The sequence below is a fragment of the Gigantopelta aegis genome, chromosome 9, assembly GCF_016097555.1.
Source record: "Gigantopelta aegis isolate Gae_Host chromosome 9, Gae_host_genome, whole genome shotgun sequence".
NCBI classification, from domain to species: Eukaryota; Metazoa; Mollusca; class Gastropoda; order Neomphalida; family Peltospiridae; genus Gigantopelta; species Gigantopelta aegis.
Window position 1 is genome coordinate 1427108 of NC_054707.1, and position 25789 is coordinate 1452896.

Here is a 25789-nt window from a genome sequence, read left to right on the forward strand (position 1 = left end):
CCACTACTGCATCGATTAAGATGCTGAAAACAACCTCCATTGCAATATTCTCAACATCACCAGCAGATAGCTAGGACTTTGCCATCTGCATAACTGATAAATTCCTAGAAATCTCGATTCAAGTGTAAACAAAACACCTTCCAATTGGCTCTGTTGATCCCTCTCCAACAGTGTGTCCTATAGCACTGCTGATAGTGCTATGGACGTTTATTAGATACTGTGTCTGCGAGCAGTAATCCTCGGTGACAATCAATGTTACACTATTTGTAGACATTAGAGTCACTATGCAGTAACTGGCAGATTTCAGGTCCAATTAAAATAAACTTTTCACTACTTTTTGTCGCTATTTTGGAGTGCCAGGAGTGATATATCTGGCCGATTTCAGTGTCATCTACGTCACGACATGTAGCCTTTCACTTCCATTTATTTTGTTTCCCATATGATTTAACTTAATAATGTGAATCCCAATATGTCTGCATTACTTTGTAAAACTAATATGCACATTTTGTTTGATATATTAGACATAACTGTTAAATATCAGATATTCACCGTAACCAGATGTAGATAATCGTTAAACAAGTGCATTCCCTCTGGACACCACTAGCTTTCGATTAGATTAGTTTTAAAAGTTTATATTTATTAAGCAAAAAATATCTGTTGTGACGTAGATGACTCACCATGACGTCAATGACACGTTTATGGCATTTGTATGCATATGATAGCATTAGTATCCAGGTCTATTGAGATCCATGACCTACTTTCCGTGACCGTGACCTACTTTCCTGTGACCCTGATGACGTCACGGCCTTGCCACGTGACCCGGCCCCGTCCTACTTAGGCCGGCCTCGTCCTACTTAGCCCAGCTCCGATCCGTTCTACTTAGCAACGCCCGTGCTATCCTGTCTGTGGAAAAGTGTAGGATCCCTTGCTACTAATGGAAAAGTGTAGCGGGTTTCCTCTCTAAAACTGTCAAAATTACCAAATGTTTGACATCCAACAGCCGATGATTAATAAATCAAGGTGCCCTAGTGGTGTCGTTAAACAAAACCTACCACTTCTAACGACTCGGCCCGACGCGAGGTAGTGTGTTTAATTTTAGCGCGCTGGATGTTGAATGGTTAACTGCTAACACATCCGGCATGTTTTTATTTTCATTGTCGATCGCTATACGCTACGGAACTTCTAAAAGTTACTTTCTCAAAGACGTGAAATACGAAATGATTTAAATAGGAACAAAGGGGAATTCTTGTCCCGCGCTGTTAATCGGCCAACCTAGCCCGGAGTCGTCCTATAATGCAATTACATAAGAGCATGGTTGAAGCTATAAAAAAAAAAATTGTTAACTTAAATCAGATGTCTATGTACAGTGTAGTCTCGGTGTAGAGGTTAGCGAGATGCAAACCGGGAGGTATCAGACATTTGGTTAATGACTACACAGATACAGAGAGGAAAACCGCTGTCGTCACTTCATGGGCTACTATTTTCGATTAGCAGCCAGCAATCTTTTATATGCACCATCGCACAAACAGGATAACACATACCACGGCCTTTGATATACCAGTCGTGGTGCCCTGGCTGGAGCTGTAATAGTGGAATTGTGACAATTTAACTGTTTGGCCACATGACGTAGTTCTAAAGTAGTACTAGCTCAATGATATGCGTACTTTGATATACCAGTAGTGGTGCACTGGCTGGAGCTGTAATAGTGGGATTGTGACAATTTAACTGTTTGGCCACATGACGTAGTTCTAAAGTAGTACTAGCTAAATGATATGCGTACTTTGATATACCAGTCGTGGTGCCCTGGCTGGAGCTGTAATAGTGGAATTGTGACAATTTAACTGTTTGGCCACATGACATAGTTCTAAAGTAGTACTAGCTCACTGATATGCTAGAGTACTCGTCTGAGGTGTGGTTGGTTCTATGATCGATTCATGTTCAGTAAAACAAAACAATAAACTTAAATCACCCCTCCCTTGCACAGCTGGGGGGAGGATGCTAAAAACAATCGATGCATAAATGAAAATGCAAAAGTTTGTTTTGACCACTTCACAAGAGCACGTTGATTAATTAATCGTCCTTTTCATAGCTCTATACTGCATGGATGTCAAATTAATTCCGACATGAAGTCTAATAAGGAAACCGCTTTATTGGCAGCAAGGAGTCTTTTATGTATGTACTTTCCCCATGGCACCTCATTCCAGTCTTTGATATGGCAGTCGTGGAGCACTGGTTGGGGCGGGCAGAAAATGGTCCGTCGAGGAGGTTCGATCTTGTGATCCAAGCACCCGGGGCGGAGCACTATAGTTATAAGGAAATGTTTTAGTTAACGACGCACTCAACACGTTTTATTTACGGTTATATGGCGTCAGACATATGGTTATGGACCACACAGATATTGAGAGAGGAAACCTGCTTTCGCCACTTCATGGGCTACCGTACTCTTTTCGATCAGCAGCAAGGGATCTTTTATATGCACCATCCCACAGACAGGATAGTACATACCAAATCAAATCAAATAATTTATTTATATATGAATCATATAAAAATGGCATGGTATACAGTGGACAACATAATAAGAATATAAAATGGTTAAATCGGATACATAGTAATAGTAATGATGACAATGATTATAATATATACATTTAATAGTTATACGATATGTACACGTATATGTATGTAGTGTGTATTTGTGTTAAGTTAAGTTGTTGTAGTAGAGGGTCTGGTAAGTTCATTTGGCCTATGGTTGAACATTTCATAACAGAAATGGCCAACAGTTGGAGTTACTTGTTCTGGGCTGTCAAGAAGGAAAACACATTTTCCCAGTTCAGACAGAAATGTGAACTCAGAACTTATTTCACCGACTTTATAATATATACTGACACACAATGAAAACGCAAAACAGATATTTTTCAATATTTTGTTGTGATTAATGAAAAATATATTTATTGGACTTAAAATAACAATTTATGAGAGGAAGCCATTGATTGGTACTTTTGTCTGGGTTTTAATCCTGGTTTTGTTCTCGTTACACATACAATAGCAGAAACACACAAAATGGTGTGAAATGCGTTCACTACATGCTCAATCATGCTGCATGCAATGCACGTGAAATGCCAGTATGTGGACACATAAAAGTCACGTAACGGTGTCATATTCGTCACATTAAGAATGCCACGACTCGGAGAAGAACAAAGGGAGCGAGCGTTGGGCATGGTTCAAGGGGGACTTCGCAAAGCCAAGTTGCTAGGACCTTCAGAGTCCATCCATCAACTATTGGACGACTTGTTGAACGTCATCAACAGACCGGGAGTGTCCGTGATCGACCTCGACCTGGTCAACGTCCCGTTACGACCCCACGCCAAGATCGGCAGATTCGACGACACCACCTCCGTGACCGGTTCAGAACTGCGACGATGACAGCAAGCAACACGATAGGACGTCATGGAAGGCCTATCCATCCGATGACGGTCATCCGTCGACTCAGAACGGCTGGACTCAGATGCAGACGCCCGTACAACGGTAACATCATGACACCGGGACATCATCCACCAGCCTTTTACCGGAGCATTGTTTTCTCAGATGAGTCCCGTTCCTATGTCTCCTTTGCCGATGGAAGAGCACGTGTGTACAGGAAACTCTATGAACGGTACGTTGACGGATGTGTGAGGGAACGTGATCGGTTTGGCGGCGGTTGTCTGATGGTATGGGGGGGGGGGGGGGGGGCAATTAACTGTGATTTTAGGAATGATCTCATCATTGTCCACGATGCCCTTACAGCCCAGCGTTATGTTGACGTTATTCTAAGACCAGTTCTCCAGCCACTTTTGCTCCGTCACCGAAGACCAGGAGGTCCCCTTCTGTTTCAACAATACAATGCCCGTCCACATACTGCAAGAATTACCCAGACATTCCTGCAACAAGCCGGTATCACCGTTATGAACTGGCTCGCCATTTCGCCGGATTTGAACCCAATTGAACACATGTGGGATGAGTTAGGACGCCGTGTACGTCACCGCCAGCCATCACAGTGTAACGTCGCTGAACTTGCACAGGCGTTGCAGGAGTGGAGGAACATTCCTGTGGCTTATTTGAGATGTCTGTGCCAATCCTTTCCCCGTCGTCTTCACGCATGCTCACGGGCCAATGGTGGACACACCAGATACTGACCTTGATATGGGGGGGGGGGGGGGGGGGGGGGGGTTGAACTTTTCGATTACGAATGTAACTCGATTACTGATGATAACTGGCCATGTTTCCATGTGAATGTATCTCATCAATACCAGTCATTAATGTCATATTACATTATCCATCAATTCATTAATAGTTTGTCGTTATTTGCAATGAAAAGTTGTTTTTGCGTTTTCATTGTGTTTCAGTATAGTATTTTTTTTAAATGCATATTTATTGAACAGTGAGTTAAAAAATGAATCTCATCTTCTGGTTCTTTTTTGCACAGCCGGCAGATATGCTCATTTCTATAACGTCCAATCTCTATTTCCAATCTGTGAGCACATAGACGTAGTTTAGTGAAAGCTAGTCTAAAATTGGTATTTTTTTTATATATCGTCCAATCTCTATTTCCAGTCTGTGAGCACACAGACGTAGTTTAGTGAGAGCTTGTCTAAAATTGGTATATATATATATATATATATATATATATATATATATATATATATATATATATATATATATATATATATATATATATATATATATATATACTGAACAAAATAAGAAACTTCCGCTAACTTTGCTTGAATATAACTTGATGAAAACAAACGGGGAATAATTGTTATATATGCGTTTAAAGAGTGTTCCATGATGCATCGTTTGGTGCAAAAATCATGGCCATAGGTTAACAGAAACTGGGAGAAATTCTGACCAAGTGTGGTAGGGGTTAAAAAAAAACCCACCCACTTAATAACGGGTATGGCCCCCTCTTGAATTGACCACTGCAGTGCATCGCAGGCGCATAGAATTGACTAAAGTGTTGATTTCTGCCTGTGGAATATTGTTCCATTCCTGAATGAGCGCTTGACGAAGTTCGTTGACGTTATCGGGTGGGTTGGGACGACGCCTCAATCGTCTGTCCAGACTATCACAGACATGCTCGATGGGGTTGAGATCAGGACTTTTAGCGGGCCAGTCATCAATGAAATCAATGTTATTTGTCCTAAGAAAATTTACAGTGTCTCTAGCTGTATGAGAGGTGGCATTATCATGCTGAAAAATCGAGATGTTGGCGTTGTTATGGAACAGAGGAATGACGTGATGAGCGAGAATGTCATCGCGGTAACGTTGAGCATTTAAATTGCCATCAATGACGACTAGTGGTGAACGATAACCATGGGCAATGGCTGCCCAGACCATGACACAACCCCCACCCTCGAAACGATCTCGTTCAAGAACACAACAGTCAGCACAGCGTTCATTTCTCCTACGGTAGACGCGCACTCTGCCATCACCACGTTGTAAAGAAAATCTGGATTCATCCGAAAAAAAGAACGGTATTCCCGCGTCGCCGTATCCAACGAGTGTGTACACGTGCCCAATTAAGACGATTTAGACGATGACGTTGCGTTAAAACGCATCCGACGTAAGGACGTCGTGCATGTAAACCGTTCTCCCGGAGACGATTACGAACAGTTTGCCCACTGATTCGGTTATTATGAAGCCCAGGTGTGTTAGCAGCAGTAGCAGTGGCAGTTTGGAATCGATTGCGCAAATGCGTGTTCATGATATAGCGGTGTTGACCACGCGTTGTAACACGCGGACGTCCACGACGTGGCAAGTCGTTGGTGCTTCCTGTCGTTCGAAATCTTACGCGAAGATTTCGTATCGCTCGACTAGAACTCCCAACATGCCTTGTAACGTCTTCTGTCGACATGCCAGCATCAAGCATGCCAATCGCCCGTTCGCGTAAATTATTGGGTATTCTTGGCATACTAAAAATGCTACAATGTAAAAAAACGTTAATTTTTTTACAAATTTTGAATCGTTTTCGTTCACTTGACAAAAATGTCAGTAAGACAAGTAAAACAAATTGACCGAATACTACACGGGACATGTCGAACTATGCATGCACGTGCAAATTGAATTTCACGTTGTCGACGATTAACAGTGCAAAAATAATCGATAAATTTCATGAATCCTGATAATACAGCTCAAGGCTAATACTACCTATATAATTTCATTACACAATGAATTCTTTAACACAATAAATACTATAATGTACAAATCGGAAGTTTCTTTTTTTGTTCAGTATATATATATATATATATATATATATATATATATATATATATATATATATATATATATATATATATATATATATTGTCTAAAATTGGTATATATATTTCAAGTAATTTGCCATTTCATATTTGTTTTTAATATGTTTAAATATTTGCAGCTTTTCAGAGTTCTGTAGCTTAATTTTAAAGTGTTCGTAATATCTGTCATCAAGGATTTTGCTTATGTAGCTATAGTTTGGTTTTGAGTGAATTTTAGCGTTAGTTAATAGACTATTATCAATGTTGTTACTATCAAGCACATCTTGTAAATAAGCATGCCAGCCTGTTCTGTGTTGTGTATGTAGCTCTTTGCTACAGGATACTGCATCATACAATATAAACCTTGATTCTGCTACATTTTCTAGGTACATAACATATTTACAAATAGGCCTATTTATATGTATATATGTTATTTATAACTGGGTAGTGCCCCAGTTCTCTTCTGCAGGCAATGATAAGACTGTTTCGTGGGACTTGAAGATTAATTTTACAAAATGTTATATGTAATTTTCCAAACGGTTCAGACTCTAATATGTGAAATAATTGGTATTGGTTGTGTTTCTTTAGTTTGTTATGCAGTTCCGTGCCCCATACTTCCGAGTTATAGAGTAGAATAGGGTTAATTAGTGTATCGAACAGTTGATTATATATATGTGGGGGTGGATTGACATCACGACCTTTGTTACACCAGTTATGAAGCACTGGCTGGAACGAGAAATAGCCCAATGGGTCCACTAACGGGGATCGATCCCAGACCGACCGCACATCAAGCGAACGCTTTACCATTGGACTACGTCCCGCCCCTTCATAGTTGTAAATAAATGGCCACTTTTTCGTATTTTTAAAGGGGAACTGTGACATTTTAGATTTATTTTTAATGGCTACTCTGAGCTGCATCTAGTCGTCGGAAAATGCTAGCAACTTGATGGGGGATGCATTTTCTTTACACCAGTGGGTAGTGCCCCTGCACCCATACACCCTCACTTACGATGTCTTCATCGGCGAAACAAGGATTTCATATTAAAAGGGGGCAACCGACATTGGGAGGGGGCATTCACGTCTTTTGCACGTGTTATGGAACAACAGGCAAATATGAAAAGAGGTGTGATGGGGTGGGGGATACATGGCCGGGGATGGCCCCCCATGACAACCGGAGGACGCATTCGGGGTGAATTGACACTTAAGAGTATCATCATCTTTATTTTCTTATATCCTGATAGTTAACTGATTAATGTTCTGTTTACATTAAAGTTAATCCAAAGTAATTAACATACACACTCAAACGCAATCATAAACAACACGTCTGCACACACCCAGACAAGATTAGCCATATCGAGAACCACGTGGGAGACTTGGGGAAATATGTGGACGAGTCCATCTCTATGGATGGGTGTTGAAGGTTGTACGACACTTTTTAATAAAACAGCATACCACTGTTCACTGTATTATACATTTAGAAAATATTTATCATAATGATTATGCCTGTGTGGATTTTATTATTTTTCTAAGAAAAACAAAGAACAGCTTGTGGTTGTAAATAGTTATACCAACCAATAACACCTACACGATTACGTGCCAAACTCATTTGTATATATTACTACGCCATGCCGGTGTTCTGAGTACAACCATCTTGAAAACTCGTATGTAATATAGTACTCATTTGTTATACCAATGTCACTGTTTTTTAATCAAACGCAACCATTTCCTGGTTATTAATGAAGTATTGTTTGTTTTGTAGATTGGCCAGATATGTTCAGAATATACTTAGGAAACTTGTCAAGTGACGTAACAGAAGAAACGCTGCGTGGCCTGTTCGAAGAGCAGGGAGTTGTACCGGTCAGCAACATATTGTTGAAAAGAAGCTTTGCTTTTGCAGACTGTGAAGATCAGGAAACACTTGACAAGGCTGTTGACAAATTAAACGGTAGGTATGCACGGCACTATGTTTACATATTAATGCATTTAAGGAATGCACCATTTTTTTCCCCTTCGGGCACCAATGTGAATGAACGCACGCCTCCATTGATCCAAAATGGCCGGGTTATGAATGCAGCCGTAAGTTACCCGGTGACATGTGATTTTAAACGCATTCGTTGCATTTTTTCATTATCTAGACATCTGGTCACCATGTTATTTTTCTGAAGCTTTTTGCACACGCGATATACTATTTGCTTGCTGTTACTGACGTCGGTGTAATGGACCATTTGCCAGTGGTGAACACTGAAAGCCTGTTTGACCGCATGGTAACGATGGTTCGGCCTACGGCCAACGCGAGTACATGAGTGATGATGTAACAGCAAGCGTTGTATATTATTATAGTAACTAGAGCACATATACAGGGATGCTTTTAATTAGAACTGTCAATCCACATGGTTCAGCCAGTGCAGATTATGATTTTTTTTTTTACTATTGCAGGAAAAGACAAGTATTTGTAGTACTATGCAAAGCACCTAAGGTCAATCACAGGATTTCAGTGGTTAGCACCATTGGACAGTTTAGGCTTTGTACACAATAAGATTACCTAAAATCTTTTTTTAATTTCATCTATTTAAACTTCAATTTAATATTTTTAGTACATGAAAAGAACAATCATGTAAACTATTAAGATGTCTGGACAACATCAAACCGACAGTTAATTTGATATATGGGTGAAATTAATCAGAAAACTGGCATGCTATAATTGGTTTTTGAATTTGTATAATTTCCTACATATTTCCACACAAAAATGGTGAAGAAAGAGCAGGACGTACAGCCCAGTGGACCGGCCTCAGTGGTGTCGTGTTTAGGTCATCAGTCTACAGGCTGGTAGGTACTGGGTTCGGATCCCGGTCGAGGCATGGGATTTTTTTATCCAGATACCGACTCCAAACCCTGAGTGAGTGCTCCATAAGGCTCAATGGGTAGGTGTAAACCACTTGCACTGACCAGTGATCCATAACTGGTTCAACAAAGGCTATGGTTTGTGCTATCCTGCCTGTGGGAAGCACAAATAAAAGATCCCTTGCTGCCTGTCATAAAAGAGTAGTCTGTGGCAACAATGGGTTTCCTCTAAAAAAAAAACAAAGTGTCAGTGGTAAAGCGCTCGCTTGATGCACAGTTTGTCTGGGATTGATCCCGGTGGTGGGACCATTGGGCTATTTCTCATTCCAGTGTGCACCACAAGTGGTATATCAAAGGCTGAGCTATGTGTCATTTTGTCTGGGATGGTGCATATAAACAATCCCTTGGCGCCACACCCAAATTGTTTTGCAGATTTTATTTTTCAAGTTAACCTTTCAAATGATAAAATTAATGACTCTTAATAAATTATCATTACGATATGATTTTCTTAACCCTAACCCTAAACTTGACCCATTTTCTTACTGGGGGAGTTCCCCCATACCCACTGTTGACTGCTGTTGCATTTCAATTCCATAGTCCAGCCAGTGCACCACGACTGGTACATCAAGGGGTGTGGTATGTGTTAGCCTGTCTATGGGATGGTGCATATAAAAGATCCCTTGCTGCTAATAGAAAACTAAATGTTCGACATCCAGTAGGCCAATGATTAATAAAGCAATGTGTTCTAGTGATGTCGTTAAAAAAACCAAGTAAACCATTTAGAAAGGGTTGGATGGGCCGCCCTGCTTTGGGTTTTGTCCAAAACAATACAGTGAAACCCCGCTATTGCGACCATCGGCACGACTTATTAAAATTGGCCTTAATAGTGTGGTCCTAATACCGAATTACCAACATTCAAAATTATTGTTTGGCAAATATTGATTGTGATTTTTACGTCCATCCTCCTTTTCGGTTGCCGTCAGCAATATGTAAACTGTTAAAATTCATTGGCGATGACAGTGTATTAACATTTACATTCAGATGCAGGAATAATCATTGTCAAACCTGCTTCAGATATTTGTGAGCTTGATTCCATTCTTTTTCTTAATTATTACACAATAGAGATGAACAACTGTCTAGACAAATGACACCCTCCTGACGTTTTAGGATGTTCACTATCCCAAAGGTAATAAAAAGACGTGACATCGGTCTTACTTGACTGATTTGCAGCCAATCGTATCTGTTGCCAATTTCTGTGACAAATAAAGTGTTAGGATGGTTTGGCATTTTCTTTCATAAAAACATATTACTCTGTGTAAGTTACTTTTCAACATTATTGTGTACAAGTTGTACAACAAAATATGCGTCGTACCTTCCAGAAATTGACTAGGACTTCCTAGTTCGAAAGTACTTAATACCTTTCTTTCAAACTAAAAAAGATATAAGTATTTCATTGCTAGTTTGAGCAACACATATACCTGCAATTAACTTTAAACCCATAGTGTGGACAACTAGGCAAGATTTTACTACGTTATCTATTGTGACGTGGCATGTAAATGTTGTGGTCGCATTTGTGGAGTTCAAATGCACTGAAAATTACCATTGGGTCTGACTTTACTGGTCGTAATCTGTAGTAGCGGGGTGGTCTTAATATCAAGGTTGTTTTACTATAAAATAATACGGAAATATTCAGGTCTTTAAACATTGCTGTTTATAACAGGGTGGGATTTAGTTGGTTGAGTGCTCGTCTGAGGTTCTTGCATTGCAGGATTGAACCATCTCAGTGGATCCATTGAACTGATTGGGGTTTTTCTTGTTCCAACCAGTGCCCTACAACTGGTCAAATTCCGTGGTATGTGCTTTCCTGTCTGGGAAAGTGCATATAAAAGATCCCTTGCTGCTAGTGGAAAAATGTAGCAGGTTTCCTCTGATGACTATATTATGTCAGAATTCATGACCAAATGTTCAACGTCCAATAGATGATTCATTAATCAGTGTGCTCTAGTGTTGTCGGTAAACAAAGCAAACTTTTAATTAATGTGCTCTAGTGGTGTTATTGACCAAAACAAACATTAATTTTGTTGAAAAAACATATCATTGTGCTGCATTTATACTGGAAGTCAGGGCTAGTCCTGGGTTGTTATTTTTGTTTGCCAAAACATTTGCTAATCTTCAATTTCTTTCGCCAATCTAAATATATATATTCGCCAGTAACATACTGTCATTTCAGTCAAAAGATTTTGTTTTTAATCTTGTTCTTTATAATATAGTATATGCTAAAATGTACTTATTATTCAGCTTACGTCTTGTAATCTAATAATGAAATGCTGCTGATGTCTAGGGCTGGCTGTAGCCCAGTGGTAAAGCACTTGTATGATGTGCGGTCAGTCTAGGGTCGATCCCCGTCGATGGGTTCATTGAAGTCAGTGCACCACGAGTGGTATATATCACAAAAGAGGCAATTTTACTTTTTGTATGCATCATATAATGATATAATTTGTATGTTTCTCTGTAATTTAAAAGAAGTGAATTTTGATCCCATATATATGTTCCCCAAAAGATTCACTGGACTAAGATATACCGTATATCTTCGCCTATAAGTCGAATTTTTTTCACCCAAAAATTATTTTATAACTTGGGGGGTCGACTTATAAGAGGGTAAAAAAATTTCACCAAAAAATATTACTGTTTTGGGGATTATTTTACAAGTTTTATTGTTGAAGTATGCCATGTATTTATACTCAAATATGTTAATTTGACACATTTATTTTTTATAACCTATTTTTTGGGGCATTAGAACGGTTTTGGTTATGCGAAAAGGCGTACGATCTCACTCACATGCCAAGACAACAGTCCACTTAGTTAAATTAACAGTCATCACTAATAGTAAAAATGTAAACAATACTAACTACCTGTTGCCTGAATTTATTTTGAAATCTGGTCACTGGCATTAATGGTTGTTCAAACAATGTTTTGGCGGTGATTAACTTCATGAATATTACTGAGCTTTCCCTTAAAATAGACTGATCTCTGCAGTTCACTATCTAGAGCAATAGGGACACACATCATTTGGTACAAAACCAGTGTACTTTCCAGAGTTATCCTCCTTACATGTATTAATATGGCGGCAAAACGTGATACTTTCAGTTTTATCGTAGTGATCTGTTGTCAGTGTTTATAAATAAAGTTGTTGTCTGTGCACAAAACCATCTGTACAGTACTATACAGTAACAATCAAACAGCTTTCACTCTCTACTAAGGGAATATTTCGTTTTGATGTTATGTAATAATGATAGTTTGATTGGAATAGTCTGATCATATTGCGATGTACAAACCGTGAAAACCGAAGTTTGTAAAATAATTTTCTTTTGTTCAAATATTATTGTTCTCATGTGCTGAAAATAAGAAATATTTCAATATTTATAAGTAGTTTGTCATGGGTCGACTTATAAACGGGTCAATAAAAAAATATGTTTTCAGGGCTTGAAATTAGGGACTCGACTTATAGCCGAGATCGACTTACAGGCGAAGATATACGGTACACTATACACACATTTTTGCACCAAAAGTGTGAAATGTAAGTACCGCGGTACATAATGTTTACATATTTAATAGCCTAACAAATTATATCATTCAGTATCTTTCGAGATAATGCGTGCAAAATGCTGGAATAAATGAGGTCCAGAACAGGACCCAATGCCCTTTTGTTTTTATTAAAAGTTTTTAAAAAATATGATGAGACAACAAAATAATTTGAAAATGACAGGAGTAGTTCATAAATGTCCCAGTTATGGAGATGTTCAACAATTACATAACATAAGATCTGACTTTTTTTTTTGTAACCTGGCCTGCCCCCATTATGTGTTCAGTGTTTGAGATTAAAAATTTGGGGCAGTATCCCAGTTGGATACTAACATTTCAAAATCTGGTATCCTACCTGAGAATTTAGTATCCAACTTAAATGAAATTCATAAATAACATAGTAACAAACTTGGATGACACTGTTCTTGTTCCCAGTCTATTGCAATGCCACAATGGCGGGATTTGTGAAATTTGCAATTAAATGGAATCTAATTTTTAATATATTAACATAAATTGATATTTAACAGTAATTTACACGTGATTCTGACATTAATTCATGATGGAATCAATATCTCAAATAAAATTTGAAGGGAGTAAACATCCAAGAAAAACAATAGCGTCTTAGCGGTTCCCAGTCTATTGCTACGCCGCTATTGCTCCAGTTTAACATTAGACTGGGTACATGTTGGGGGAGATATTGTTACGGCATAGCATTAGACTGGGTACAAGCTCGAAAATACTTTACCAGTAAATGACGACTTTCATTGTTTAATGAAAAATAAAAATGCAGGATTAAAAACAACAACATTATATGGTATCCCGGTGGGATACTGGGTTCTTGAAGTCTGGTATCCAATATTAATTCTAGTATCCCCGGGATATCGGGATACTGTTAATCTCTAACACTGGTTTTGTAATGATAATACTCGCTCCTCTAAAGTTATTTAACAATTGTCTCCTAACCACTACCTTCTTTTCCTTTCACTAGCATTAATTTTACCAAAAAAATAAATTTATAAACATTAGATTTTCTGTTCTTATTTTGGTTATCTTTTTCTTTTCTGCTTTATATAAAGATAAAACTAGTCCCATCAGAGACTGTTACCCCTCCAGATATTGTTCCAGTGCCACAGGCCCAAAGGCATGCATGCATCTTTAATCTCTTTGGTAATAAATAGATGTATTATTGTGTGTATATATATACTCTTCAAAAAAAGAAACACAAATGGGTTATAACTCCGATTTTATGTTTCCTACCGGTTCATGCTTTGTGAATATACGGTCATTGCATGTCCCAAACACATTCCCACGGTTACATTCGATAAAACGCAGCTACTGTACAATAAAGTTCCAAAATGTGAATATTCGCAAAAACGCAGCCACGTGCAAACCATGTCACCACTGCACGTGCGTTGTCTGCACGTGCAACATGAACACCGACAGTATAAAAGTGGAGGGTGTTCGCTTGCCTGGCCTCTGTATCTGGCCGACAGTTGACAATCCAGGACATGCCATGTCTCAGTGAACCGCAGAGAAACAATGCCATCGGCCGACTAGACGCAGGCGAATCCAGAACGGCCGTTGCCAGGGCATTCCATGTGTCCCCAAGCACCATCTCCAGACTGTGGGACCGTTACAGCAACATGGATCAACACGTGACCTCCCTAGATCCGGTCGACCACGGGTCACTACCCCCGGGCAGGACCGCTACATCCGGGTACGCCACCTTCGGGAACGATTGACTACTGCCACCTCTACAGCCGCAGCAATACCAGGTTTGCGCAGGATATCCGACCAGACCGCACGGAACCGCCTACGTGAGGTAGGAATTCGTGCCAGACGTCCAGTGCGAGGTGTCATCTTGACACCACAACAGTGGTGCCAGATTCATCGACAATGGCCTCAACTGCGATGGAGACAGGTGTGGTTCAGTGACGAGTCCCGATTTCTGCTCCGACGTCATGATGGAAGATGTCGCGTGTATAGGCGTCGTGGTGAACGTTATGCGGCAAACTGCGTGCAGGAAGTGGACAGATTCGGCGGGGGTAGTGTCATGGTGTGGGCAGCCATCTCACACACTGGCAGAACTGACCTGGTCCACGTGCAGGGCAACCTGAATGCACAGGGCTACATTGACCAGATCCTCCGGCCACACATCGTTCCAGTTATGGCCAACGCCAACGTATTCCAACATGACAACGCCAGGCCTCACACAGCACGTCTCACAACGGCTTTCCTACAGAACAACAACATTAATGTCCTTCCTTGGCCATCGATATCACCGGATTTGAACCCAATTGAGAATCTATGGGACGAGTTGGACCGACGCCTCCGACAGCGACAACCACAGCCCCAGACCCTGCCCGAGCTGGCAGCAGCCTTGCAGGCCGAGTGGGCCACCATCCCCCGGGACGTCATCCGTACTCTGGTTGCTTCAATGGGCAGGCAGTTGTCAACACACGCGGAGGCCACACCCGGTATTGACTCAGATGACCTTGACCTTGGTGGTGTGTCCTATCACTTACTCACAATGGACTAGAGTGAATTGTGAACAATCCTGCAACATTTGGTAATTATCGGACTCACCATTCAATAATTAAATCAATTCTCCAAATGTTACGACAATGTGGTTTTGCGTTTCTTCTTTTGAAGAGTATATATATTTATATTATATATATATATATATATATATATATATATATATATATATATATATATATATATATATATATATATATATATATATATATATATATATACACACACACACACACGCACACACAAAATAGAAAGTCATATTTTATAGAAACCAAATGGCCAGACTGGCTCTTTTATTTTATGAGGATTTTTTTTTATTTTTTTTTTAAGTGCGTAACTCTTGATCATACCCTACCCCATGACCTCGTTTTTTACTTACCCTCTTAACTTACCTATATGGTTTATAAACTGAATACTGTTCATAATTATTATGGTGTCCAACTCGAGATTATAGCCAGTCACGCAAAATAAAGACAAAGGAAACATCTTTATGTAACTTAATGCTATCAAAACACTGGCGTGCGACTGTCTTTCACAAGTGGAGAAAACAGCTCTTTCAGTTTTATGCCAGTTTCGAGTGTTTTGTATTTCTGTGCAAGGAACAGAGGGATGTAGATACAGCACAAATGAATTATAATTTCACCATTTAATGTTTGAAATATAATCTGTAAACATAGAAAGTTTTAACTAATAATGATTGTATATATAAGTGAGAAACAAACTCTAACTGTGTGACCTAGATTTACATTAACCGGTACGATAAAACATGACTAATAAAAAGTAAAACTTTACTATTGTCGCTAGTAATCAAATATTTAGTATCAACAATGCAACATGGCTTAAAACAGTATTTCATTTTATTTAATCGCGTTTTCTAGCTTTACGACAAGTAGCTGGCAGTACACTACTGAATAGTAGACTGGCCACGTGGACATGTAAATATCGCTTGACACCGCAAGGCGGATCAATTGAACAAAATTGGTTAAAAACATGTTTGGTTTTAAAAATCGAGATTGAAAAAAATCTTATGCAAATTGTTTTGCAATTGGCGAATGACAGCGCGAGCCATGTTTGCTGCTTTTGTAACTAATTTTTAGCTGAGCATTTTTAATGACTGAAATGCATTTACTGGTTTAGAATATCAGTGTTTGTATGTACAAGAGACACTGATTCTTTTAACACAAAAGTGTATTAACATGTAATTTTAGTTGTTAAAAGGGCTCTGTTAGTGTTAGTCAAAATCATTTTGTGTCCCCTTAAAAGTATTGTTTTTGGTGACATTACTTTTTTTCATGGATGTTTTTAATTTTAAGCTTTTTGTCTGAATTCAGCTTTTTGGCGTAAAAGTTTTCACAAACAGAACAGGACTTGATCTGAAATGCTATAAAGTTATCTTTATTAAATCTATGCTATATGTAGTTTTCAGCTTATTCAACCTTGATCATCATTACAGCTTTTGTACCCATTTTCTGCTATGCATGAATATTCCTCTCTTAATTTACTTGTTGCAAAAATATATTTATACAAATCATTATCTTTTAATACATGTACATGGTTAAAATGTTCATGTCTTTGTTGGATCTCTCTTTATAGAAGGCCAAAGAAATCTCCAATCCTAATATAAAGAATAATAAACAAGTTACCAGTTATTAGCAAATTTATATTAATAGTACTTTCTAAGCAAATGCAAAACAATACTTCTTGAATGGAACGCTAGTAGTAGAATAAGAATTTTTGTGGTTTGAAAGGAAAGGTAAGATTTTTGCCAGCATGCAGTGCTGGTGTTGCAGTGCATCCCAGCATTCAATCAAGCTCAACTTGCCACTAAATGCATACATATATGGTACTGAACACAAGACTATAGCCATCACCCAGCTGTCCAATCTAAGCTCATTGATAAAGATAAGAAGGTTCAATTAATTTATCCATATAATTATGTCAAAATATAAATGTATTCCATCATTGTCTAAAAAAACCCACCAACTTATGCAGATTTGTAAAAAAAATTTGACATGTTCAACCAATACAAGAACTGAATAGACCTGTTTTCTGTCCAAGGGTGAATTGCACCTTCAATCTTATGATGCAACTTCAGATTTTGATGGTGAGTGGTACAGACCTGTTTATTCCTTAATGAAATCCCTCAAGATTTTTTAAATCAAAAATTGATCAGTTCAGCTTTATCGATGTGATGATCGATTATAAAAATATATAATCGATTGTGTGGGTAAATATTAACTGTAATTGTTCCACAAGTTTAGATGCTGGAATTGGTGTGTAAATATGTTTGGGTTGGTGTTTGCTTTCATGTGGACATAAAGAAATTCCTGGTGAACACAATAGGTGTATGTTCCTATTTTTAAAAATGTTTCTTGTGTTCAGATAGAAAGTTGATTAGTTTGTGCAATATGATTATAATCGATGGAATTCCAACTGATTCCCAGCACTAACTTGGCAACAAACAGGTTACCTGAATAAGATATGACAAACTTGTGTCAGATCTTGTAATGGAGACCAATACAGAGTATCGGCAAGATCGAATGTTGGTCGCACTCACACTGGTTATTAAACTTATTGTTGAACATAAACACTTGCAGTGTCATTTTTATCTTATTTTCAGCTTTTTGGGTGTAAAATTATTTTCACAAAAAGAATTCGATTTGATCTGAAATGCTAAAAAATTACCTTTATGTAACCAGGGTTCCTGCTAGAGGGTACAGAGTGTAAAATTATGTAATCTAAAATGTTAGAAATTAATGGATACATTACTATTAAAAGGACACACCCTAGTTACGGCTAGTTGTTAACCATTACGACGTTGTTTTTAGCTATTAAACCCATTTTTTCACAAATAAAATTGCACTTTACTTACCATTTATTATTTAGAATATACATTTCCATTCACCTGAAGTGTTTTTTGGTAATCCTGGTAATCCTGGTGTTTGTAATACCACAAAATACATTTTTCGTATTTCTTAAAAAACGGACGCACGTTTGAGAAAAAACCATTGAGCAGACAATTCTAATCTATTTTTAGAGGGGATATTTCCATTTCAATGTCACAGACGTTGGTATACCATGTGACCGTTATCATTTTGGTTCGGTTTGTTTTCTCGTGCACGGTTCGCGCAATCAACATCCGATTTGTTGTTGTTCATTTGTGAGATTTTTCTTCACAGTTCATGAACATTTTCAGTAACAATAAAGTTCAGACAAGTAAGTGTCTCAATACAAAACGTTACAAACCCTTAAAACCAATAAAACCAAGTCTTACGATATCTGGAGAGGGGATACAACAGGACAGAACAGTTGGAACATGTCCAGGAGAGGTGAAAGAAACGCACCCCAAGTCTGTGAAATTTGTCGTGACGTAGGCATTGTTGTACTTCGAGCGACATCTACCAGTGACATCAAAATACTAACTTTCAAAATTATTTCAAGCAATTGGGACATGGGGATTCCCATGGTATTTATCGATATAAAACCTGCTTTTTTACTCCATTTGATAAAAACGTGATCTAAGTGTGTTACAGGTTTGTAGATTAACCAAATTATAATTTATTTTCGCTGGATGGAACTAGGGTGTGCAGATTTAATGTATAACTGGTCTCAATTTCACAAAACATCGTAGCCTAGTTTTGTACTCGTCCACAATTTTTATTACTACTATAGTACAACAAATATAGTTTTGAAGTACACATATTTCACTTACTTTTGTCCTTAAAATGCTCCATCTTCCGTAATGATGTAATTTTCTGCATGAAATAAGATGTCAATCACATGTAAATGAATGACCGGTGTAATTGCTAGTAAACTTACGTTTTGTGAAATAGGCTTCTGCTGTTTCAAATTTGTCAAAGTACATGAAATGCAGGCTTTAATTTCAAAAGATTTAAAACTCATACAGGGAACGTTTTGTTCAATATCGTGTTGCAAATTGCTGTGTATGTTTCAAGGATCGCTACACAATTTTATAACTTTAAACAATAGTTGCTAATTAATTTTCAGTTTACCAGAAATACTGCTAATTACTTAAGATTTTGAAAACAAAATGTTCCCTGCCAACGTGCACTTGGGATCTGTTTTGTTTTTATTATTTACCCTCAAATTATTTGTCTGTTTTGTTTTTATTACGTACCCTCAAATTATTTTCTGGCAGAAAGCCAGGACCCATATTCACAAAATATCGTAAGCCTAGTTTTACACGTAAACGTAAATCTACGACTGAAGAGCTATTCACGAAACAACGAAAACGTAAGTTACGTGTAAAGTTGGACGTAAATATAAGAGTGCCTCAGGTTGCAACTAACGCTGCACGTAAGTTGTGTACATATAATAAATCAAGCACGATCGCCGTTATTTACTATTTACAGAAACTAGCAGTATTTCCAATAAATGAAGCAGTTTGCGATGGCGAACGCCCACGGATTGAACATATTTTTGTTCGTGATCGAACGGATGTTTTCGACTCGGCCAATTTCTCCTGAGTTATCTTTTCCTTTTTAAGAAATGTCCTCAAGTTCGTACCAAAACGCGGATCCCCACCAATACCAAAATGCCATGGTTCACTGTTCGCAATGTTATTGTTAGCAGACGACAAATAAAATTGCGTTTTGTGCATTTGTTATTTACCCAGTAGCCATCGTTTTTTTAATGTGTTTTTATTAATTACTCCAGTGAGAATGTTAAATCGTAGATTTACGTCCAACTAAGTTCCGTTTACATTTACGACCATCTTTGAGAATACGGTGCTTCTTGCACGTAAACGTAAATCTACGGCACACTTAAGTGCTAGTTGTAGACGTAAATTTACACTTTTTTGTGAATATGGGTCCTGGACAGTGGTATATAGTCTTCAGCTTTTTACAGATATTTTAGCTTTTATTTTTAACATGATATCACCCTCCTGCAACATTACATCACTGGGAACAGGTCATAATTCCTCATAGCTCATCATTAATGTACTGTTGCTTTAAGATTATTTGGAAGCTGGTTGCTCACCTTTCTCGTTAACTTTAGTCCTGCTTTTAGTTCTGCACACGTAGCGACTAGTAGCTACTAGCTCCCTAGGACATGCTCTGCGTTTCCATCCAGTAGTTGCCCTCTAGTATATTGTCTCTTTGGTTTCTTCCAGGATACAAACTGCTAGGTTTTGTAATGCAAGTAGAACCGTCAATGTCAAGACGAAGGTATGTAGAATACCCTATAGATAATAATGAACATTTCTTCCTCTAGTTGAGCTCTAGTTCCTCCATTGGCTTTGTGTCAACCAACACGTTGTGAGTGTGTCCCATTACATTATTGGTTGTCTTATTTTGGGTGGAGGGAAGGCCGAACAGAACATTCAGGGGTTATGTTACAAGATGGAACATGGATATTACAGAGCTCGAATGACATACTCACATAGCCTCTGGAAACAAGACAACTAGAATGTGCCAATTTGTTTTACCCTCAACAAAATATGACTTGATATAGTTTATTACTCTTGGGAAATTAGAATTGTTTACAAATCCTGGCTGCGGAATGAACAGGATTCTGTTCTTTCAGTCAGGATTCACAGACCTGGAGTCAGAAATGTAAGATTGAGATAGACTCCTAAAATACCTACATTACATAATTTTTACCATTCTGACATAATCCTTTATTGAACAAAAAGTACTAATTTAGTGCCAGATATTTGTACTTATAAATGTTATATGACCTTGGTCTTTTTATACTGTGTAGTTCACAGTAAAACATCTTCAGTTCAATCTTAAGATTGCTTGGTTGATCATACATGTACATGTATTGTCAGTATTGTTTTATTTTTGGCTGAAATTCCATGTATAATACGAGTTGACCAATGGAGTGACCATTTCCATCTGCGGAGTGGGATTTAGCTCAGTTGGTTGAGTGCTCGCTTGAAATGCTCGCATCGCAGGATCGAACACCTCGGTGGATCCATTCATCTGATTGGAATTTGCGTTCCAACCAGTGCACCACAACTGATTAAAGGCCGTGGCATATGCTATCCTGTCTGTGGGAAAGTGCATATAAGAGATCCCTTGCTGCATTAGGAAAATGTGGCAGGTTTCCTCTTGGTGGCTACTTGTCAGAATTTCCAAATGTTTGACATAGCTGATGATTAATTAATCAGTGTGCTCTAGTGGTATCGTTAAACAAAACATACTTCTAGTCAGCTTTAACGTTCAAATGGTGAAAGTTCATTTATAAATAATTATATTTCCATTACATTTATTACAATGTCATCTCATTGTTCCAGCCATAGCAACACGAGTTGGTTCATTTCTTGATGAATGTAAAAAGTCCGTCGTCAGGGAATGTCATATCTGATTATGTCACGTCATTTCTGATTATGTCACGTCATATTAGTACTTCGTATTATTGAATGTTAGTTCAAAAAAAAAAAAAAATAGTCTGTATGACTTAAAATTTACTTATAAAGATTGTTATTTCTTTTACGTTTATCTGGATATGGGGGGGGGGAAAAATCGGCAAACTTATGTGCCGATTAACAGAGTTTGTGAATGATTTTTTTAATATATATATATATATATATATATATATATATATATATATATATACATAAAAGAAACAACAGAAAATTGTTAATTAAATTTTCATTTTTTGGAGGTGGGGGTGGATATCTTTGACCAGTGAACAAATAAAATTAACAATTTTGTCATTCTGTTGGTGGGTCCATTCCAGACAGTGTTCCATGACTGGTATATCAAATGTCATGGTATGTGCTATCCTGTCTGGGATGGTGCATTTAAAGGATCCCTTGCCAGTGTTTCTGCCAGAAAGAAATTTTTAGGTATGGCACTATGAAATTGATATTTACGATGTGTGTGCTGAATGCAATAGGGGGGTCTTTCCCCAGAAAGAAAATTGGTTAGGTTTAAGGTTAGGGTTAAGAAAATCATACAGTAATGATAATCATTAATATTAATACAGAAGAAATTTGTTTTGTCAAAGGATCAACTTGACAGCAAAAAAATTGGGTATGGCGCCATACCCAGTTTACCCTCTGGCAGAAACCCTGCTTACTACTACCTATGAAAAAATGTAGCAGGTTTCCTTTCTAAGACTTGTCAAAATTACCAAATGTTTGACATCCGATAGCCAATGATTAATAAATCAATGTGCTCTAGTGGTGGTGTTAAACAAAAACAAACTTTCTTCTTTTTTACATCAGGGTTGTGGGGTCTAAAAGGAGAAATTCGATATTTGTCTACTTCTAAAAATGCAATAACAGAATAGTCATATGTATGTAAAACCTGGTTTATTATTAATTTTATTTATATTGGGTATTTGATTTGTGCCTGGGGAGAGGTGAAGTTTAATAGAATTGTATAGACCAATTGCATTTTAACTAATTCAGGGCGGGACGTACCAAAGTGGTAAACTACTTGCCTGATGCATGGTCAGTCTAGCATTGATCCCAGTCAGTGGACGCATTGGTCTATTTCTCATTCCAGCCAGTGCACCACGACTGGTATACTAAAGGCTGTGGTATGTGCTATCTTGTCTATAGGGTGGTGCATATAAAAGATACCTTGATCTATTAATTTAAAAATATTGCAGGTTTCCTCTCTAATATCTAAAATTACCAAATGTTTGACATCCAATAGCCGATGATTAATAAATCAATGTGCTCTAGTGATGTCGTTATATAAACCTTTTTATCTTTTAAACAGTAGCTCCTTCAAAACTACTAGTACATTTTCAACTAAATATGGTGAAAAACGTCCTTTATCCTTTGCTAAATAAAATAATGAATTTAGTTATTCTGACACACACGGATAACAGATCTGTGCACTCGATCCATGAGATAGGCGGGATGTAGCCCAGTGATAAAGCACTCACTTGATGTGTGATCAATCCCCATCTGTGGACCCAGTGGGCTATTTCTCATTCCAGCCAGTGCACCATGACTGGTATATCAAACACTGTGGTATGTGCTGTCTTGTCTGTGTGATGGTGCATACAAAAGATCCCTTGCTGCTAATTGAAAAGAGTAGCCCATGAAGTGGCGACAGTAGGTTTCCTCCCTCTCTATCTATGTGGTCCTTAACCATTTGTCTGACACCATATAACTGTAAATAAATTGTGTGGAGTGCATTGTTAAATAAAGCATTTCCTTCCTTCAGTCCATGAGTGGTAGGTGGGGTCAACAATTAACTCAGATGACCGTTTAGGCCCATGGGCCTCTTGTGTATGTGTTGGGTGTAGTCATGTTCTTTTCACAGAAACAGCCATTTGATGCATGGATTTGGTTGTGGCTGAAATCAAATTGACAAAACTTGTTTTGTGTCCATTAACATTAATTGTCGTACTTGTAGGAAGACAAACAAGATACAAATAAAGAACTTGCCAGCCAATGTAACACGTGAAGATATCGAACAGCTAGTCAGCAACACACTAGGAAATGCACAAAAATTTGAAGAAGGTTTGTTTGAATTCATGTATTATATTTATAATCACCAGATACTTAATCAGGGCAAAATGGCCTATTTAAATTTGATTTCTTTTCACTACTCTGTTATAGCATCCTATCACATTCTAGTTTTCCTTTATCTAACATTCATTTTGTATCAAAGTGAGCCATGAACTTCAGAAAGTATGGTGCACTATATATATGATGCAATTAATGCGATGAAATCAGAATGTCATTAAAAAAAAGAAGGGTGCAAACGCCACATTAACTAGTGAAATGTATTTGGATACTGGCATAAAAATGTGTTGTTGGACTTGATAATATCAAATTTTTTTATGATTTTGCACTAAACTATTAATGTTTTATAAACTTGCAGAGACAGTTGCAAAAGCATAAGTAGCCACTTATTTTGAATGATACAGAATACTTTGGTATATTCTAACAAAACACTGAATATACTCTTTCATACTATTGAATTTACTACAAGTTATTTATTTCTGAGGCGATTGTTTTCTAAATTGAACACAAAAATAGTATATTTTTTAAAACACTTTAGTTTTCTTTTTATGTCAAACCAAACTGTAGTTATTTACAGAAAAACCCAAACATTTTTGTAGGTGGATGGGACTGACTAGATGTTATTTTGACTAAAATCTATATACAGACGAACCTCTCGCACAGAAATCTGTCTGAATAAGTAAATATTAAATTAGGTCAACCAGCTAAAAGATTTCATATAAATGCCTGTAACCATGACTACTGGAAAGTAGAACAGATTATTAATTCATTGTGTTTGAGAATATTGGTGACTATGAAATATTGATTGAAAGTGAAAGATGTCCGATTGTTTTTCAGTTGGTGCTGAAGGCGTTGTGTATGTGACTTTCGAGACTGCTGAACAAGCTCAACAGTAAGTGTATGTGACAGTCTGACAGAAATCCAATTTGGGGATATTCATCATGTTAGGGGGTGGGATGTAGCCCAGTGGTAACGTGCTCGCTTGATGCACGATCAGTTTGGGATCGATCCCTGTCAGTGGGCTCATTGAGCTATTTCTCATTCCACTCAGTACATCACGACTGGTATATCAACGGCCGTGGTATGTGCTATCCTGTCTGGGATGGTGTATATAAAAGATCCCTGGTTACTAATGGAAATTGTTTTTGACATCCAGTAGCCGATAATTAATAAATCAGTGTACTCTAGTAGTGTTGTCAAACAGAACCATTGTTAGGAATGTGATGTAACTCTGTATAAAGTGCACACCTGAGGTGCAATGTGTGGTACGATCGATCACTCTTTGTAAGAACCAATTTTTTTACCCACCCAACCAGTGCCCTCCCTACAACTGTTTGCTAGGAAAGGAGAGAGATGACTCTTTGTAAGACCCAGGTTTTTCATAGACCCAACCAGTGCCCTCCCCACAACTGTTTGCTAGGAAAGGAGAGAGATCACTCTTTGTAAGACCCAGGTTTTTCACAGACCCAACCAGTGCCCTACACCTGTTTGCTAGGAAAGGAGGGAGATCACTCTTTGTAAGACCGAGGTTTTTCTCAGACCCAACCAGTGCCCTACGACTGTTTGCTAGGAAAGGAGAGAGATCACTCTTTTAAGACCCAGGTTTTTCATAGACCCAACCAGTGCCCTACAACTGTTTGCTAGGAAAGGAGAGAGATCACTCTTTTAAGACCCAGGTTTTTCATAGACCCAACCAGTGCCCTCCCTACAACTGTTTGCTAGGAAAGGAGGGAGATCACTGTTTGTAAGACCCAGGTTTTTCATAGACCCAACCAGTGCACTACAACTGTTTGCTAGGAAAGGAGAGAGATCACTGTTTGCTAGGAGAGGAGAGAGATCACTGTTTGCTAGGAGAGGAGAGAGATCACTATCAGTGTCCTACAACTGTTTGCTAGGAGAGGAGAGAGATCACTGTTTGCTAGGAGAGGAGAGAGATCACTGTTTGCTAGGAGAGGAGAGAGATCACTATCAGTGTCCTGCAACTGTTTGCTAGGAGAGAGGTCACTGTTTGCTAGGAAAGGAGAGAGATCACTGTCAGTGTCCTACAACTGTTTGCTAGGGAGAGATCACTGTTTGCTAGGAGAGGAGAGAGATC

At 38.2% G+C, this 25789-nt stretch overlaps 1 protein-coding gene across 2 annotated transcripts in view; it reads left to right on the forward strand.

Moving 5' to 3' along the window:
• The first annotated feature begins 7787 nt into the window (after nt 1–7787).
• The window catches only part of LOC121381650 (insulin-like growth factor 2 mRNA-binding protein 2), a 45524-nt gene continuing 27522 nt past the window's right edge, over nt 7788–25789 (forward strand). For both annotated transcript variants that reach the window (XM_041510988.1, XM_041510989.1), the window contains exons 1-5: nt 7788–7936; nt 8035–8220; nt 20371–20425; nt 23582–23688; nt 24532–24586. In XM_041510988.1, the coding sequence (XP_041366922.1) occupies nt 8046–8220; nt 20371–20425; nt 23582–23688; nt 24532–24586 (392 nt within the window). In that variant the 5' untranslated portion in view covers nt 7788–7936; nt 8035–8045. The remainder of the gene's footprint in view (nt 7937–8034; nt 8221–20370; nt 20426–23581; nt 23689–24531; nt 24587–25789) is intronic.